A 17,224-nucleotide genomic window follows, 5' to 3' on the forward strand; every position below is an offset into this window, starting at 1 on the left:
CGTACCACTTGTGCACTTATAGCGTATAAGTTGTGATGTAAATAAACGATCCCTGGGCGAGCTCTCACGGCGGGCGTTTGTGACGTTTCCTAAGCCCCCAAATTTTCCCCAAGGTCAGGCCCGATCGAAGTGCACCGCTCCACGAGAGAGCCCCCTGCGTAATGATCGGTGAAGTTTTTTGGTTAATTAGTCGAAGATGCCGCTGGCCGATGGAAGATCAAAGGGTACCGCCGGTCGGCGTGACGAACACCTTCCCTTTGGCTACCGTGTCCGGCATCCTTCAGCCTTGCGGGAAGCTTAGCGGTAAGTGTAGAGACGTGCCGGCGTCTCCCGAAAGTGCACGTACCCCTAGACCGCGAGGGTGGGGTCGGTGGCTTCACTGGGTCCCGGACGGGTTGCCCGAAACAGGGGCAACATGCAGAAGTAAGTTTATACGATTTAATAATTTTATGGCACGCATCTCCGGTGTTTTTGTGTTGCCTTTTTTATGGCACCTGAACCGTCGGTGGCGGCGGCGACGACGGCGGTGTTGGTGATGGCCGGTTTCTTTTCGTCTATGGACATTCGTCCGCCTCGTCAGATCTCGATGCCGACTGCCGGCGAGCGTTCTTTGGCCTTTTTTTTTCTCGTTCGATTTAACTCCTCTGCTTCCGTCTGCCTGGGCAGCTTACGGTTGGGATGCCTTTTCGAAGCGAACGTTTCATTTCGTGGGGTTTAGGTGAGTGGTATGTGCGCAAAAAAAAAAGGCAAGACAGGAGAGAGAAAAAAAAACACGAGCTAAATCTGAGGCGACTGCTACCTTTGGAAATGATAAAAGTTGTTTGTAGAAAACCCGCCGGCTAGTCGAGGCTGGGCGTAGCGAAGAGGGCATGGCTCTTTTGGCTGGGATGTTCTGAGCGAGGCTCACTAATAGACTTGTTGCGAAACGTTCGCAGGTAAGTGGAATGAATGGCAGTGGATTCGGAATATGTATGTCTGCAACGAATGATAATCTTCACGAGGCAAATAAATCTGATCAAATTCAATTCAATTCAGCATTCTTTTATCATTAAGAGGATGTTTCTTTATTTTCTTCATAAAAGAACTAAAATTTAGAAAATATCAAGATCAGAAGTTAATAGAGTTAATAATAGAAGCAATCGTTCAAAAACCAGATATTTTTTTACCAGGTAGACACTGAGCATTATGTGATCACCGCTAAGTATAATTTATTTATGCTTGATGTTCTAATTCTTATGTGATGACAGTTCCTAAATAATCGTCAATTTAGTTAAGTCTCCTTCCGGTTGGCTTGCGTTCTTTTTAAAAGGCACCCTGAGAACTTTATCCATTGTATATTCAATGTTGAATTTTCCAAAAAATTTTTAACTTCCAGCATACTTTAGACTACTTTTGAGGTCAGAAAAAGATATGCTCTCGCCCGATACGATGGGTTACTTCATGCTCTACATATTTTACTCTCATAAATGCTCAACTGCCCTCGACATTCTACATTCCAATGCAAAGAAAACGCATTAACCAGCGTCCACTCTTGGCCCAAACTGGGGCACACACTGACGACTCACAGGACGGGTAAATAAAGCCTTTCTTCGCCGGCCCGGACCGACGAGGATCGCAGCAATAAAATCGATCTGAACCGTCGGATCGGAGCAAGAGGAAGAAGAAAAAAAAACGGCCCAGCTAAAATAAACCTCTCCAAACAATGCACTCGGCAAATACACGGTGTTCCGTGTGTACCGAGCAGCTCGTAGCAAAACCGGAGTAGCCATCCGCAGCGGATCCGGTGCCAGCGAGATGGCGAACAAACCTCAACTTCCCGGACTGACGTCGATCGTGGCCGTTTGCTGAACGGGTCAGTATTGGTGCCAAGCCAGGCGCGTGTTTGCTCATGCTCAGCATAACGCAAACAATTGAACCGGCGACGACGACAAAATGGAATCGTTGCGCGACATTGACAGTTTGGATGGCTTTGGATGACTTTTGAGGCCCCCCACTCTTGTGGCCACTGGCTTTTCTCCGGCGTCTCAGGTCCACGATCGAGTTGGTTCGCTTGAATTAATTTCGAGTCACGCCAAAACCTTCCGGGCCTGCTAGGGCCACGCCAGGTATCGGTTGGTTTTGCCTTCGATGGCGACCTGTTCCATCTCGATCTCGATTCACGACGCTTCGTCCACGGGCAAGGGCCGCAGCTGCCCGAACTCGATCAAATGTTTGCGCGAGCAATTAGTGGGATTTCAGAAAATAAAAAACGGTATCACGACAGCACGGCACGATCACTGCGCGGAACCTACGGTCTCGGTGGGTTTCCATGGAATGCCTTTCCGGGGACTCCGGGGTCGATTGGACGTTTAAATAAGACCACTGCATTGCCGTGACGTGTGAGCAGAAATTAATGCGACGGCTGGGCAGCTCCATTCTGCATTGGCAGGAGGAAAAGCTCGCTCCAGATTTAGGTGAAATTTAACCACCTTGCTTTAAGCCACCTGTTTGAACATTATTTTCGTTCGGTATGTTAATATGTAAAACAAGAATAAAAGAATATTTTTAATATTATTTGCATAAAAACAAGCGAATTTTTATTGTTAAATTTTTATATCCAATTCGAAGTGCAAGAGCATAAAAACAGATAGCTTTAAGCAAAAAGGATTTCTTACTAATTGTTAGATATATTGATCTTTCTGATTCTAAAGTATGTTTTATTAGCTCACATTGTCCATACAATTATTTTTGATTTTTTTTTTCATTCACCTTTTCTAATTTCTTTAGGTAAAAGGTAGAACTTGTGATGAATTAAAGTGTAGTAGTTTCAGCACATACATATTTTTCAATAGTTAGTAACACAGAATCGATCGTCAATCGTTTTTATAATTGCAATACTTAATTGTTCACACAATCGCTAAAGCATAATCGAAGTATGCGAACCATCCGCAATTGCAAAGTTAATGAATCGCCGTTGCCACTTTCTCGTTCTCGAGACAATTCTATCTAGCCGATTGTAAAAAAAAACAATCGTTAGCATTCAAACAAAAACCAAAAGTTTAACATTTTATTACGAAACAAACACGCGCGGGCCTCGCGGGTAAGCTTCGTTACCGTGCAAACAACGTTACACCTTTTGTTTTATGTGCCGTAGCGAATGGGTAGGAGAAAAACTGTACAGACGCACCACTTCTTCCTGACGTCCTGGCGGATTTCTTCGAGCTTGAACGACCCGTCCTGAAGCTCCGATCGCGATCGAACGCGTACCGTAGACGCAGGCCGCGAAGCGAACGGAGCGGTGTTTGATTGGAAAAGTAAATCACGGCCGAAAGTAAACAAAACACGGCTGGCGGCTGTGCGAGGAGCCAACGAAGAAAGATCGGCTGGGTGACCTGGAGAGCGGGTTTTGGTTGAGGAAGAAAGGATGGAAAGCGTTTGAGATGGAGTGAAATCGGGAACGCATCGAACGCTGAAGTCGAGCAGTGGCTTCTATTGGCCGTAAATAAGCAAAATTGTTTTAAAATCACGCCATCAATCGTCTTAAAAAACGACAAATTTATTTATCGATCGCTCAAGCAAGGGTCAAACGAAAGGACAATGGAAAACAAAATCACTGCTCCTACAGTCGCGGTGGAGTAAAACAGCGCAAAGAAAACAAAACCAAAAACCCTTTTCCACGCACCGGACAACGGCGGACACCGGCCATCATGGTTTACGATCGACCTTTCTGTGGCCCTTCACGTCGATCCGCGCCCGCTACGGTGGATTTTGCTGCAGATCGCCTCAAAAAAGGGAGGAGCTAAGCCGCACACCTGATCCGGTTGAGCTGGAAAGAGCACGGCAGTGGAGTGACCCAAAAGTACCAGAGCGAGATGGCAACGGTCAACGATCAACTCGACGAGAGCCATGATCGATACGCTTGGGCAGCACTCGGACGGGTTGTACACTTTTCTCTACCTTTTTTGTATTCGTTGCGTTTTGTAGCTTCGAGGCCGTGGCTTTGAGCTGATCGTTTCGCTCGTTCCGCGCACATTTAGCTGCCGGCCATCATCGTGGTGAGGACGAGTGGACGTTCACGCCGTGCTGGACGCGACGTAAAACCCGCTCTGGGCCGTGGTTTTTGTGCGTGGAGACTTCAACGCACGATCAAGCGACGAACCTCCCACGGAGTGGCGCAAGTTAGGACAACCCTGTTTTTTTTCGTCGCGGGTGTCGAAGGTGAATATTTATGATCTCCCACGATCGAGCGATACGTGAGTGTGTGTGTGTGTGCTAGTGTTTGTGTATAAGCGTGTGTGTGTGTTAGACGTGTGCCAAACAAAAATCGCCTGCCCGGAAGAGTGCGTCAAGTGTCAATCGTCGAACCGTCGAGGATCGTGGCAAAAGTCAGAGAAAGGTGTGTGGTATACCACACCCACCCACCACCCACGAGGGCTCTGTGACCAGCTGTGTAGGATGTGTTGATTATTTATAAAACATTTGACAAACCCATACTAATTAATTAGTGTATATCCATAGTGTTATTACAAAGATTATTATTAAAATTGTCCATATTTGTGAAACGATCCTGTGCTTGTGTGCAAGTGCTTGCGTTGGTGGAAAGCACCATTCATCCCGTTACATTGATCGATCCCAACAAGCGAATTCTTGCAGTGCTGCAAATCTCAGCACCATCAGAACGAAGAACACATCCATTGAGGTCCTAACGAGGTGCAAAAGCTATTACGGTACCGTTTTATTTGGTCGTGCCATTTGATGTGGCTGTGCATTTGCATTTATGTGTGTGTGGGTGTGTATGTGTGCCTTTAACACAGAGTGCCGTTGCGTTATGCAACCAAACCGTGTAATGGATTTACGGGCTTGCGAATTTTGATACCGACGGCGTGAGATTTGTCGCGAAATCGAGTGTTTCAAATTCCCGCATCAAACGGCGCATCGACCCGACCCAACGCGCCAAACCCCGAATCGAGCCCGCAGCCGTTTAGCCGGGTGCCAAACGGTTCTTAAAGAGGAGATAATTTTCCTAATTGCAACCAAAACCGGCCCCTCCCCCGCCTGGGACACAGGATCCGGCTTGTGGCTGATTATCGGCCCAACGCTACCGAGGGCGAACAACGCGTGTGGGGTGAGTTGAATTATTGAATTTTGAAATCAACATTAAAACACTAATCCTTCGGCATACGATTGCGGGCGCGTGCCTCCTGGTGTCTTCGGTGAGGGGGTGAGCGTGAGAAAATTCCTCCCACACCCCTCCGAGTGGGTGTCTGCTACCTACTATCACTTACATCCGGTGCCGAGGACCACACAAATGGGCGATGTGTGATAGACAAATAGCTAAATAGTTGTGCGTGATTTGAAACCGACCGCTACATGACACAATTCGTTAATACAAACAATGGGCCAATTCGTCCCGATGACGTGCGGACAAACAAAACGACATATGCATATGCAAATGGTTGAGATCAGCTCTGCAATGGCCGAAAACCAAACGATGAAACTGAGGGGAAGATGGGAATTAATTACCGTATAAATACACGACTTTATCGAGACGATTGTAGAGATTTTTTAAGTACGTAAGACGAATGTTCTTTATAAGGAGCTAGATATATAGCCTATTGTACTATGTAAATCAAATTATTTCGATAAAATTGTACATATGATAGGCACAAAAAAGCTAAGAAAAGTATTCTTTTGTTTATTCATGCAATAAAACGTTGATTTTTTTGAGTATAATCATTAAAATTGCATAAATTGTTTTGGTATAGGTAAAGTATACCGAAATTTTCCAGTTTTCCACAAGAAGAAAAAGAAGAAGTATCTCTTGTAGTACAACAACCATTAAATCGATGTAAGAAGCATAATCCAACCACCAACTCAGATTTTGAAACATATTAATGTTACTTATGTTTTCTATTTATTTGAATACATTTTAATTGCAATCAATTGCTAAATAATTTCGATTGTTTACCTGGAACACTGAATGTTTATTCGTTTATTTGTTTTGAATTATATTTCATCACTTAACTTGACTCAAAACGCCATATGATTGTAGATAGTCCACAAAACTGATAGAAAACAGCTTACAAAGAACTGTTTGAGAATGTTAGAAGTAGCACTAGTTTTAATTCTTATATAGAATATATTTCTCAAAAGTGGGAAGAAAAAAGCTCTGAAATACGTTGATCATACCATAGTAGCCTTGTCTAGAACATTCTCACTGAATTTCGCCGTGAAATCATGCTAAAGATCACTTTTTATCCCCACTAACTACTGTCATATTCCAGGAATTTGGTACAGTGAGAAAATCCAACCCCACCTGCGATCGATCGTGGGGTGGGATTTTCCCAATCATATTCCATCACAAACCCCACACGTGGGAGACAAATTTTCCACCCGCAACCAGCATCGACCAATTCCTCGTCCCGTACGGTATTGTTTTGCTTGCGCATATATATTTCTTGTTTTTTTTTTCGCCATCCTCTCGCGTTCGAAATTCGGTTCGAATGCGCGCGCTCTCGGAAATGTATAAACACCTAATTAACACATCATGACATGTAGCCTGCCACTTAGCAACACTCGAAAGTGATACAATTCAAATTACGAGTTAATTTTTTACGACGGGACTTTTTGAGACGCTTCGTTTTGTGGCCGCTTCTCACCTCCGGCACTCGCGGGGTCCGTGTTTTCCCGTTTCTCCATCCTTCGCTCGACATTCGATGTTCATCCGCCGCTCGGACGGTACCTTCACGTTCACAGCCAATGCCCGCGTTTTTGAAGTCCCGAACCGGTGTCTCGATTGCACCGGTTGCGCGGTTTTGTGCGCTTCGATTTGCGATCGCTGCTTGACCTCTGGCTCGGAAAAGCCGCTTTGCCTTGGACGTTCGCGCGCTGGATTATCACGGTGCCCGGTGTCTTTACAACCATCGGAAATGTCTTAATTATTTCAGAGCAAAACCCCATTCCTGCCGCTGGAGTCCGGAGCTCGCCACAGAAGCGACAGAAATGGCCGCGAAACAGCGATACGATGGACTCACGCCTCGATCCCGGGACGATCGAACCGGTGTAAAAGAATTCCCTGCAATCCGGGGCCCCGTTTTATGGCCGCACAATCGATCCGGCGGCGGCATCGTTCAAGTGTCTTGATGAGGTTCTCTGGCCCATCGTCGGCTGGGATATGGTCTTCCTGCGTGCCTGCGCTTTTCGGGTTCTTCTGCGGTACGGTTTGAAACAAAAAAAGCCACAGCTGCGCCCGTTCGCACTACCGCCACCGCCGCCAATATCAATATTTTATTATTTTTATCTCTTTTATTGGAAAATATCATTTAATTTTTATCGCTTTATGGTACCCGGGGAGGTTTCTGCCGGGAATCGCTGCCGTGGACCGAGGGGTCTAATCTCGGGCCCGATGTACCGCCCCGGTTGGTTGAGCAAATCCGATCGCAATGGCCAACAGGGGTGCAGTGAAAAGGGTGAACAGAAGCCACTCATCGCAACCGATAGCAAGGTCAAGCTCCCGAGAAGCCCTCAGAGAGTGAAATATTTTTTCACGTGCGAAAAATAAAAGGTAGCTCAATTTCCTTCGCTTGCTCGGGCCCACTGTTCCACCCCGGGGGCGATAACGGCTGTGCTGGACGATTGATCCGCCATTTCACTGCCGTTCCTTCACGGGAGTAGCATAGCGAGGAGATGGTTCCAAGCCGAAGTGTAATTTACAACGCTTTAACCTTTTTCGGAGCGCTCTTTCGCCGTCGTCCTTTCCGAGGTGGTGCGCGTCGTTCCGGCCGGTGGGAAAAAACACACAAATCAAAAGAACCCGCCAAACCCGAGGCTGCAGGTTTTGGTCATGTAGATATTGCCTGTTGCTTTTTCCTTCTTTTCCGATTTTCTCTTCTTCACTCCATGAAGCCGTTTCTCTCCACCTGGCCACGATCGATGGTCGGGAATCCGGCGCAAGGCTTGCCGTTGGTAGCTCCAATCTGGGAGCGGTTTGACCGCGCTGTGAACGGCAACTCGAGCCGGGGAAGGGCCCATAAAACCGTCCGTCGAGTGTTTTGTTGATGAATCAATTAATATTTCTCTGATTTATGTTCCACGGTGTTCACCTTCTCGAAGTTGTGCGGCTCCTGAAGGCGAGGGTTTTCTTTTGTTTCACCGCCTAGGATCACCGGTTTGGGATTCAAAGTCACCTCTAAAGGAATGGGAGACTAGCATAAAAAGGAAAAATAAAAAAAATACTCCATCCAACACTGACATCCCAGGTGTAGGAACGGTTTTTTTTTAAGGTTCGTCGCTTTATCGCCGTCGCAAGTCTTTCGTTTGCGAACTTCGAAAACCAGTAGCGAAACTCCGGTACAATGGCCCCTCATGAACCGAGGAGTGAATGACGATGCCAAAAAACGCGCACGCACCCACCCCATGTTAGGTGATTATTATATTTTTTTTGTCACCCATTTGTCCACGCGCACGTCAAAGCGATAAGCGCGACTAGGAGCTGATAAATGTTGCGTGTGTGCGATTGCGTATTCCATGACGTACCGTCTGCAGAAGGCCACGTGATCGTTCGGACTTTCCGGTCGGGGCCTTGAATCACACGCTGGCCGCGAAAAGGACGCATGTTAGATCGATTTTATTGCGATCGGATTCGATGATCCGATGATCGACAGATCGAAAGTGTACCACCGATGGGGGCGATGGGTGACGCCGCATATGTACGCTGCCAATTTGAGCCATCGACGTCAGCGCCGAAATGTTAATTCGTTCGTAATGCGCCCTGTGGCGGCTGAGCTGAGATTGGAGGCTGTTTGTACCGGTGCGGGCCTGTTAGGGTTGCGAAGCTAGCAAAGGTAAGGACTCGATTGGATGGCTTCCCCATCGCAACAGGGACTATTAGCTAATTATTGCTGGGTGTTAAAGGCACACTCGTTTCAGCTACAAATGAGCTGTGTTTCGCGTCTTTGAGTTTGTTTTTTTATTTGTAGGAAGAAGGCTCATTTTACTATCGTTCTGCGATCACGCATATTGATCAAGCGCTCGGTCATCCTTGAATGAAGAGATAAACAACTTTGATGCTGCATTTTGATACTAATTTACAGCTGTCATGTAGAACTTAATTTGGTTTAAAAAATTTCATCTAAAATCCATAAGCAAGAATAACAGCTAGATGCATTCATGTTCTTCAAGCTTCTTTCAATTCAAACTTTCAAACTAATAATGAATATTATTCGGTAGTAATTGAACATTTTATCCTTTTTATTTTTAATACTATTTGCTTTAATACTTTGGCGACTTTTTGACTCTTCATTTTATTTCATTAAACGATACTATCTAAAACGTACGCCTGCAAGACCCAACCCTTGCACACTTTTCTTCTCCACACGATCACCTCAAACATTGTCAACAAATGAGCTCATTCGGTTCGGCCGCTCGAAGCGAAATAAAAACATGGTCATGATCAGCATGGCCGCCGTCGCATTTTGAAATCCACCATCTTCACCAGACTCCGGCAGCAAGAAAGCCAACTCACGCTCTCCCTCGTTTTCGGTGGGCTTCATTTTTCGGTGTTCACTTTTTTTTTACTCACGAATCAACCATCGCCATAGAGCGACGTCACGCGTCACCCGTCCAGATCGTCTTTTTCCTCGGTCTCGGTGGCCTGCTCTCTTTCGTCGGACCATTCCGGCACAGCCGCGACATTGTTTGTGTGGTCCAATGGATGGTTTCCCCCCCCGGGTGGTTGATTTTTGGGTTCCCTTTCCATCGCCACACCAAAAAGGATCCTCACGATCGAGCCATCGTCGAGGCGCTCAAGCGGATCGCGGTTTACCAACCAACCAACCAACACATGCCCGTGAAACCAAACCCATCCGTGGACCCGCGAGTGATGGCGCGCGCACACACATCGATTTTACGATTTGTTTGCGCCCGACCGGATCGGTGTTTGAGCAAGTGATCATTTTTTCATAACCGTTCCAGGTTAGAGCCGTCGATCGAAGATGGGTGGGCAGGCTTTTGGGGTGTTTTCTCGCCACTATTTACCTCCTCCGCCGGGTTCGGTGACTGTTTACCCTTCGGCACCCTTCAGGCCGGTCGAGCAATCGACGAAGTTTTCTCTATCGTTTGGGACTTTTAATAGCTTTTTTTTGTGATGATGGTTGTGCAGCTTCTTACGCGCTTCTTCGTAGCTGTACAGTTGCATTCCAGTCTCGAACCCGAGGACGCAATCTAATCCACTTTCCCGTCGGCTTTTGTTTTCAGCTTTTCCTTTTCCCGTCAACCGATGCGCTCGGTCGAGGAGATGGCGACGTCGCACATCCTGTCCGCCATCGATCCTATCATCGTTGGTTCGAGCAACACCACGTCCGGAGGTGGAATGAATGGGAGTGATCCGAGTGGCGGTTCCGGCGGTGGCAGCAATGGCGGCAGTTCCGGCATCGGTGGTGGCCTTCTCCAGCCCGGCGGCTCGACGATTGTAGGCCGAGGAGGCGCAGGAGATCGCAATAGCCTTGCGGTTACGCTGGATGATCGCGACCTCTGGTTGCGTTTTCAAAATCTCACCAACGAAATGATCGTCACCAAAAATGGCCGGTAAGCGATAAAAGGATGGATTTAGGGAGCAGTATAAAGGATACGTGTGACGTGGCATTTTTAATCGAAAATAAGAAGTAGATTGGACAGCTCCATTAACTATTCTAAGATTGTGGATAAGTCTGAGACTTCATAGGGAATCGAGGCTTGCTTTTTAGTTTTACTTTTCGTTTTATTTAACACAAGCTCCACGAATGTTTTGTTCTGATTGGTAACATATAAATACACTAATCTTCGTTATTCCTTAAGATCCATAAATACTTCCCATCAATTGATTTTATCCGGCTAGTGAGACAATTTTGACAGGACTCAAAAAACTATCTTAGCAAAACAATATAATTTTTTTTACCCTAAGTATCAAAATCACTAATTGTTTCATATATGTCAATATTTTTCTTCAATTGAATCAATTCAATTTTTCTCTATAACTTTACCGTCGGTGAACCGTTATAACATAACGGGTTTCCAAGCAATACGTGAACATATATTAATGTAATTTTTTTACATGTTTGTAGCCTTATTCGAGTATTTCATTATTTGTTTGGGTACATGGCCCACAGGTTGACTTATTTTTTTCCAAACTGATGGTTTTCTTGAAAATATGTGGCGATCCTGGCAGTAAAGACTATTTTAATTCCATTTCACAACTAAAATTGTTCATCACAATGTTATAGTATTGAATAGAGTATATAGATATGTATGTATTTATTTATTTTAGCATTTTCTTTTTAACGTTTCACATTGCTACGACAAAGATATAATAAATTCGTCCAAACATACAATAAATCGACAAATTACAGCAAAACCCATCTAGGTACCATAATGGTTGAAAAATGAGCACAATGGAGCTAGTAGTGCATTACCCTTAAAAGATCGGTTTGATATTGATTCACTTGTTCTCATTAGATTCTCATTAATATCCTTTGCTTAATATGTTTCTTTAATTGCCACTTAAATGCTCAAAAACTTCCCTTACATACTTATCTTTATTTAGTTTATACATATCTCGACATGACAGTGCATTTTTTTAAATTATATTTTGTTTGGAAAAATTACACTCACTTACCTGACGTCGTAAAATGTACGAAACGAGCTTTCTCTCGTGCCCATTCCCACCTCGTCGGCCATTTCTAACATCCTCTCAATCCTGCCCATTCCAGCCGCATGTTCCCGGTGGTGAAGGTGACCGCTACCGGGCTCGACCCGACCGCCATGTACACGGTGTTGCTGGAATTTTCCCAAGTCGATTCGCACCGCTGGAAGTACGTCAACGGCGAATGGGTGAGTACGTTGCGAACGTGGTCGAGAATCGAGGCCCCGAAGTCCGACCGCATCGGTAATGATTAGACAAACACGACTCCGATACCGGGCCCCCCTAGTACCGGGCCAAGGATGCATCGCAAAAACCCGCCGGGCTTTGGTGCAAGCACTCCTGATGCATCGGCAAACCTCGGGTGCATCGCTCCACGCCCGAGCGTCTAAATAGCGCTTGTTTATTCCGTAACAAACTATTTGCATTGCGCTAATTAATGCACAGAAACAACAATTCCCGGGCTCGGGCTGGGTGCTAATGAGAACGGACCACACCGATGGCCGTTCGCAAGGCCCTATAGGGCCTTCGCTTACAATTCGCGGTGAGCCATCGCGTCCGAGCCCGCGTTTGATGTCGACGTCGATTTCCTGCCTTGCGAAGGGATTTTTTTTTAAATTTTTTTTCTATTCTTTTTCCTCACTCTCCTCTTATAGGTCGCGGGTGGAAAGGCAGAGGCGCCACCCCCAAACCCAGTGTACGTGCACCCGGAGTCGCCAAACTTCGGCCAGCACTGGATGAAGGAACCAATCTCGTTCGCAAAGGTGAAGCTTACCAACAAAACGAACGGGAACGGGCAGATCATGCTTAACTCATTGCACAAGTACGAACCGCGCGTTCACCTGGTACAGGTCGTGTCGGATGCGCGTGATCAGCGCAATGTTCACACGTACCCGTTCCCAGAGACGCAGTTCATCGCGGTGACAGCGTACCAGAACGAGGAGGTCACCTCACTCAAGATCAAGTACAACCCATTCGCGAAGGCGTTCCTTGATGCGAAGGAACGCCCGGACTCGGTGTACTCGCGTGAGAGCTCCACTTACGGGTGGCTCAATTTCCATCCATCGTACGCGACGGCTCAATCCCCATTACAGGCTCAGGTGGACCGTTCCTATGCGCAACACTCGCACGCGGGTGCTTCACGAACGAATCGAGTCACTCCGTACACGACTCAGCGTTCAAGGAACGCGAGCGGCAGTTCGTCACCGCAGCACAGCTCGGCCTATCTACCGTTGGATCCCGTGCCAACGCCCGTGTTCTCGTCGTATCCGTCCACCTGGCAAACGCAAACTACTGCGGGTGGGTCCTACTGGAGCAATGCGTCTGGTTCAGCGCAATCTGGTCCGAATTCGAACGCAAGTCCTAACTCAATTGCTCCCAACATCTCGCCAACACCCTCAAATGGCGGTTCGCCATCTTACGCGGCCTCTTCACCGACCTATCCGGTCAGCCATCCAGCTCTGACGCCGCAACACCCGCAGTATATCCCAGTGTCAGGGGCGCAGATGGAGGGCATCTACCAGCCTGCCGGGTCGCCACAACAGCTCTATACGCCTTCAGGTCATCAGGTGAGTCAGTTCGTTAGGATCTGCTGCTCGATTCCGCCAACCTCACGAATACCTGTGCTTTTTCGTTATAGATCTATCACCCCACACCGACGCAGGTGTCGCCGAATCACCAGCTGTACGGAAATGTGCTAAACGCGCCCTCCATCTCGAACCTGGGCTACTCCACATCCTGGCACAGCGCGGGTGACTTCAGTGTCTACCAAAGCACGTACCACTACCCAACGGCTGAGTACATCCCGATGATAGGCGAGATTAAGTACGCAGCCACCGAGGGCGACAGTCGCGTGGGTTTATGCTGATGGTTTTGATTCTCGCTTTGCAGTACCTACAATCACCCGTCGGATATCACGGAGCTGACGTCGGTGGGCGCGTCCCATCGACATCTTGAGCCAACCGGAGCTTCTCCACTGCAGTATCACACACACGCACATCACGGCCATCACATGAGCGAGGCATCTTCGCTGGTTCCAGCTCATCATCCACATCATCAGCACGGACCGACGAGCGCACATTGTAACGAGAACCACAGCCCGGAACCGACACCCGGTACGGTGGCAACTAGCGTGTCCAGTGCGCTTAATACGGTGGGCTCTTCACCTGGACCTGGCTCGAACCAGTTGTCTCACAGTCCGAGCCGTACGACGCTGAACTCCGTTGGGAGTGCCTGGACGCCATTGACTCCGCCGCAGACTACGAGCATTTAAGCCGCCGACGAACACTTAAACATCAAACAGGGACGCACCGGCAGAACGTAGAGACATGCTTGGAGGCTGATGCGCTATCGGCGAAGGGCACGGCAAAGGGTTGCGGGACGAAAGAGTGGCGTACTCCGGCCCAGAGAAGGATTGTCGCAGGATGTTGCGTGTGGTGTAGTTGTAACTAGAAATGCAATTTAAACGTAATTTTAAATTAGATAGAATAAACGATAAGGACACGTGGAAATGTACTGTGTTTGGTTTCTTGATATTCTTTTTGAAGGCGTTTTCAAGAACAAGGATATCTGACTATGTTCTGCTTCAAAGTGATGAACGCCTCAATGTATGCTATGTGTGTTACACAGTATTGAACCGCAAGCTCAACACAAATTTAAAAACCACTAGACGTATGAAATTCTACACGTAATGACGCGTATTTAAATTTGTTTAATTTAAGCTACTTAAATTTTATTTATTATCTCTTATGCTTCATTGACCCGTTTAAAACCCTGATCCCTGTGCAAGATATATACGATTGTTTTCAATATTGCATACCTTTAAGCGCTTCATATCACCGCTTACAAGGTGGTATAACTGGTCGTTTTCAAATATGATTGTTTCCAACATATATGTTAATCGTGAAATGTTTCAACGATAGCAAAGCATGGCTGATCGTTGAGCAATAATTCACAAACTATTATTAGAGCGAAAACTAGCGTACTGTACCTAGGAACGTAAAACAAGTTATCTCCCAAAATGATAGATCATATTCTCACTAGTTCTTCGTAAGCTTTTAGTTTCTACATTATAGTTTCTAATTGCGTTAAAAAGAACAAAGAAAATCCCCTATAAATATAGTCCACTATTCAATTGCTCAATACGAAAATCTCACACCGTCTGAAAGCATTTCTACGTTGCAATTTTGTTAAACTTCCGTGTAAATCCACCTTCAGGTGAAGCTGGGCGCGTTTTTCTCCATTCCGCCCAACTATTATGCTTCAACAGTCGTTTGGCCGTTTTCTTATAACGATTTTATTTTGTTTACACGTGCTTGATGCGAGAGAGAACTTTATGCTCTTATGTTCCTTTTCTCTTTTTCTACTTATGCTCTTCGCTCGCTCTGTTGCAGGGTTAGTGTAAAAGAATTTCAAAGCCTATTTTCTATTAATTATTGTGCCAGAACGTTTCATACTTCTTTGATATTCATTTTGGCTTCAATTTTTGATCAATTTCTTGTACAAAACTTTGTTTTTGACCTAATTTCTTTGAAAACAACATCATATTTCACGTGCGGTTTTCACCGATGGCTTCCACCCCTGCAACACGAGATCGGCTTTTTTCGGCCTGACTTAGGCTCTGCGTGCGTGTGCGCCTGTACGTATCATTACATCCAGCAATTCTCAACCGTTAAGAAGCAAACGGCACTGGGTGTGTCTAGCGTGCGAACTAAACTGTGTATACTATCGTAGTAAACGGATCTAATCTACTAGCGTTCTGTTGCACCGAACTACGGGTATAACCGACGTGTTAGTGAAAGTTCAATCCATAGGGCGATAGATAATTTGCCCCTGTTCACCATTCCCTACACCAGTACGTATTGCGACTCGCCGAATGGATATCATTTTGTGCGTGGGTTATTTAGATTCGCTATAATTTGTTCACCTCATCTTCCGGGGGTACTTCGAGAAGTGTAACATTTGCCGGAATACAAAATCCATCTCACCGTGCCACACAAAATGCGCATCGGGACAATCAGGACGAATTAACACGTTTGGTTCACCCTTGGATGGGGTAGGAGGCGGCCAGCGGCGGGAAGGGGAAAAGGTGGCCGGAAGAATGTTGCTGCCAAAATTGTGTGTGCGTGAAATAAATAAAAGCGGTGCGTTTGGCGGGCATCCCGAAATAGGAGAAATAGAAGAAAAACGCACAAAGGCGCACCGCTCTCGCTGACCAGCCCGCGCTCGAAATGCTTTGCAAGCGGTGTGAGTGAGACGGAAGCACGCAAACGAACGTACGCACCCCGACGTGCGTGCACGCACTCTCCCGGGTCAGTGGGCTACGGAAAAGAGATAGAGTGTGCGAGTAAGTGAGTGAGCGCGAGCGAGAAGGCGAAAGGATAACCGAAAAAAAGGCAAACCCATGCGGAATGGGTGGAAAAAAGCATTGGAAACGCGCTGTAGGTCTCAGGGAGCGAAGGGATGGTTAGGGTTGTGCAGCGGCTTTCCTCTCCCTGTTTCCCGCACCCAACCACCATCGGCAACGAATTTTTGAGCCAATTTTTCTACGTCCGTTTCCCGTTTGCGAGCCCGTGTGGGAAAAGAAAAAGTCAGAAAATCGGAGGGAAACAGGTAGCAAACGGGAAACCGCGCCACACACGCACATTGCGTGTGGGAAATCAACGGACAAAAGGAAAACGCACGGTTGCCTAGCAACGTACGTGCCGTTTGACAGCTTGCAACTGCGCTAGCTCGGGGTGCATTCCGGAGAGGTGGAATTGCAGTGGAATTTCAGCAATGTGCAACCCACGGAACAGCTGTTGCGCGTGTGTGACCTGGTCAATCACTTCCCGCCACGGGTTGTCCGCTCGTGTGTGCGTGTGTGTGTACGCTGTTGCGGACAATTCACACCGCTGTGTGCGTTGTTTACCATGAACTGTGCTGCGCGGGTTGATAACGCCAACGATGGTATGATTGCGCGAATCATCACCCTTGCGAGTGCGCGAGTGTGCGTTAGTCTCCTGGACCAACCTGTCGCTTCTCTCTTTTTCGCTCTTGCTTTCTCGCTCTCGCGCGTGAGCGCGAAACGTAACGTCAATGATGCCATCGGTGAGCGATGTCCGCTGTCAACAGAACCTTCACTGGAAACTGTTTGTTTACATCAGCTCGCGCGCCAGCTATTTCGATGGGCTCCGAGCTGTCAGTTTTCGGTGCTAGACGTGGGAGGAAAGCGCGAAAGGCTGCGCCAGGAAAAGGGCGGTTTGCGCGATAAAAGGGCTTCAGGGAGCGAACGAATGTGCGCGTGATTCTCTCCCGTTGGCAGACAAACGGCTGATAGAGCGGTGCTGTGCACGCAACCGTTCTGCGAGGGCCGCTGATGACGATGATGGTGATGTCAATCACACATACACAATCAGCGCTAGCCTGTTGCTAGTCGATGGGGTCGATGGAGAAGGGGGATCCAGGTGGGGGTTGGTCTAGCCTAGCGACCGAGGGTGGCGAAGGGTGCGTATAAAACCGCGACCCCAACTTGCGGCCAGCTTTCAGTCTTCCGGACAGACGAGTGATTGTGTGACGCGTTCCGAAACACGC

At 47.1% G+C, this 17,224-nt stretch overlaps 1 protein-coding gene across 1 annotated transcript; it reads left to right on the forward strand.

Annotated features, from left to right (window-relative positions):
* Positions 1-10,255: 10,255 nt before the first annotated feature.
* LOC128731096 (T-related protein) lies at positions 10,256-14,083 on the forward strand. The gene is made up of 5 exons (XM_053824193.1): positions 10,256-10,563; positions 11,724-11,844; positions 12,310-13,221; positions 13,293-13,477; positions 13,544-14,083. The coding sequence occupies exons 1-5, from the start codon at positions 10,256-10,258 to the stop codon at positions 13,923-13,925; spliced, it is 1,908 nt and encodes a 635-aa protein (XP_053680168.1). The 3' UTR covers positions 13,926-14,083.
* Positions 14,084-17,224: the final 3,141 nt, after the last annotated feature.

Source organism: Anopheles nili, chromosome 2, assembly GCF_943737925.1.
Source record: "Anopheles nili chromosome 2, idAnoNiliSN_F5_01, whole genome shotgun sequence".
Classification (NCBI taxonomy): domain Eukaryota; kingdom Metazoa; phylum Arthropoda; class Insecta; order Diptera; family Culicidae; genus Anopheles; species Anopheles nili.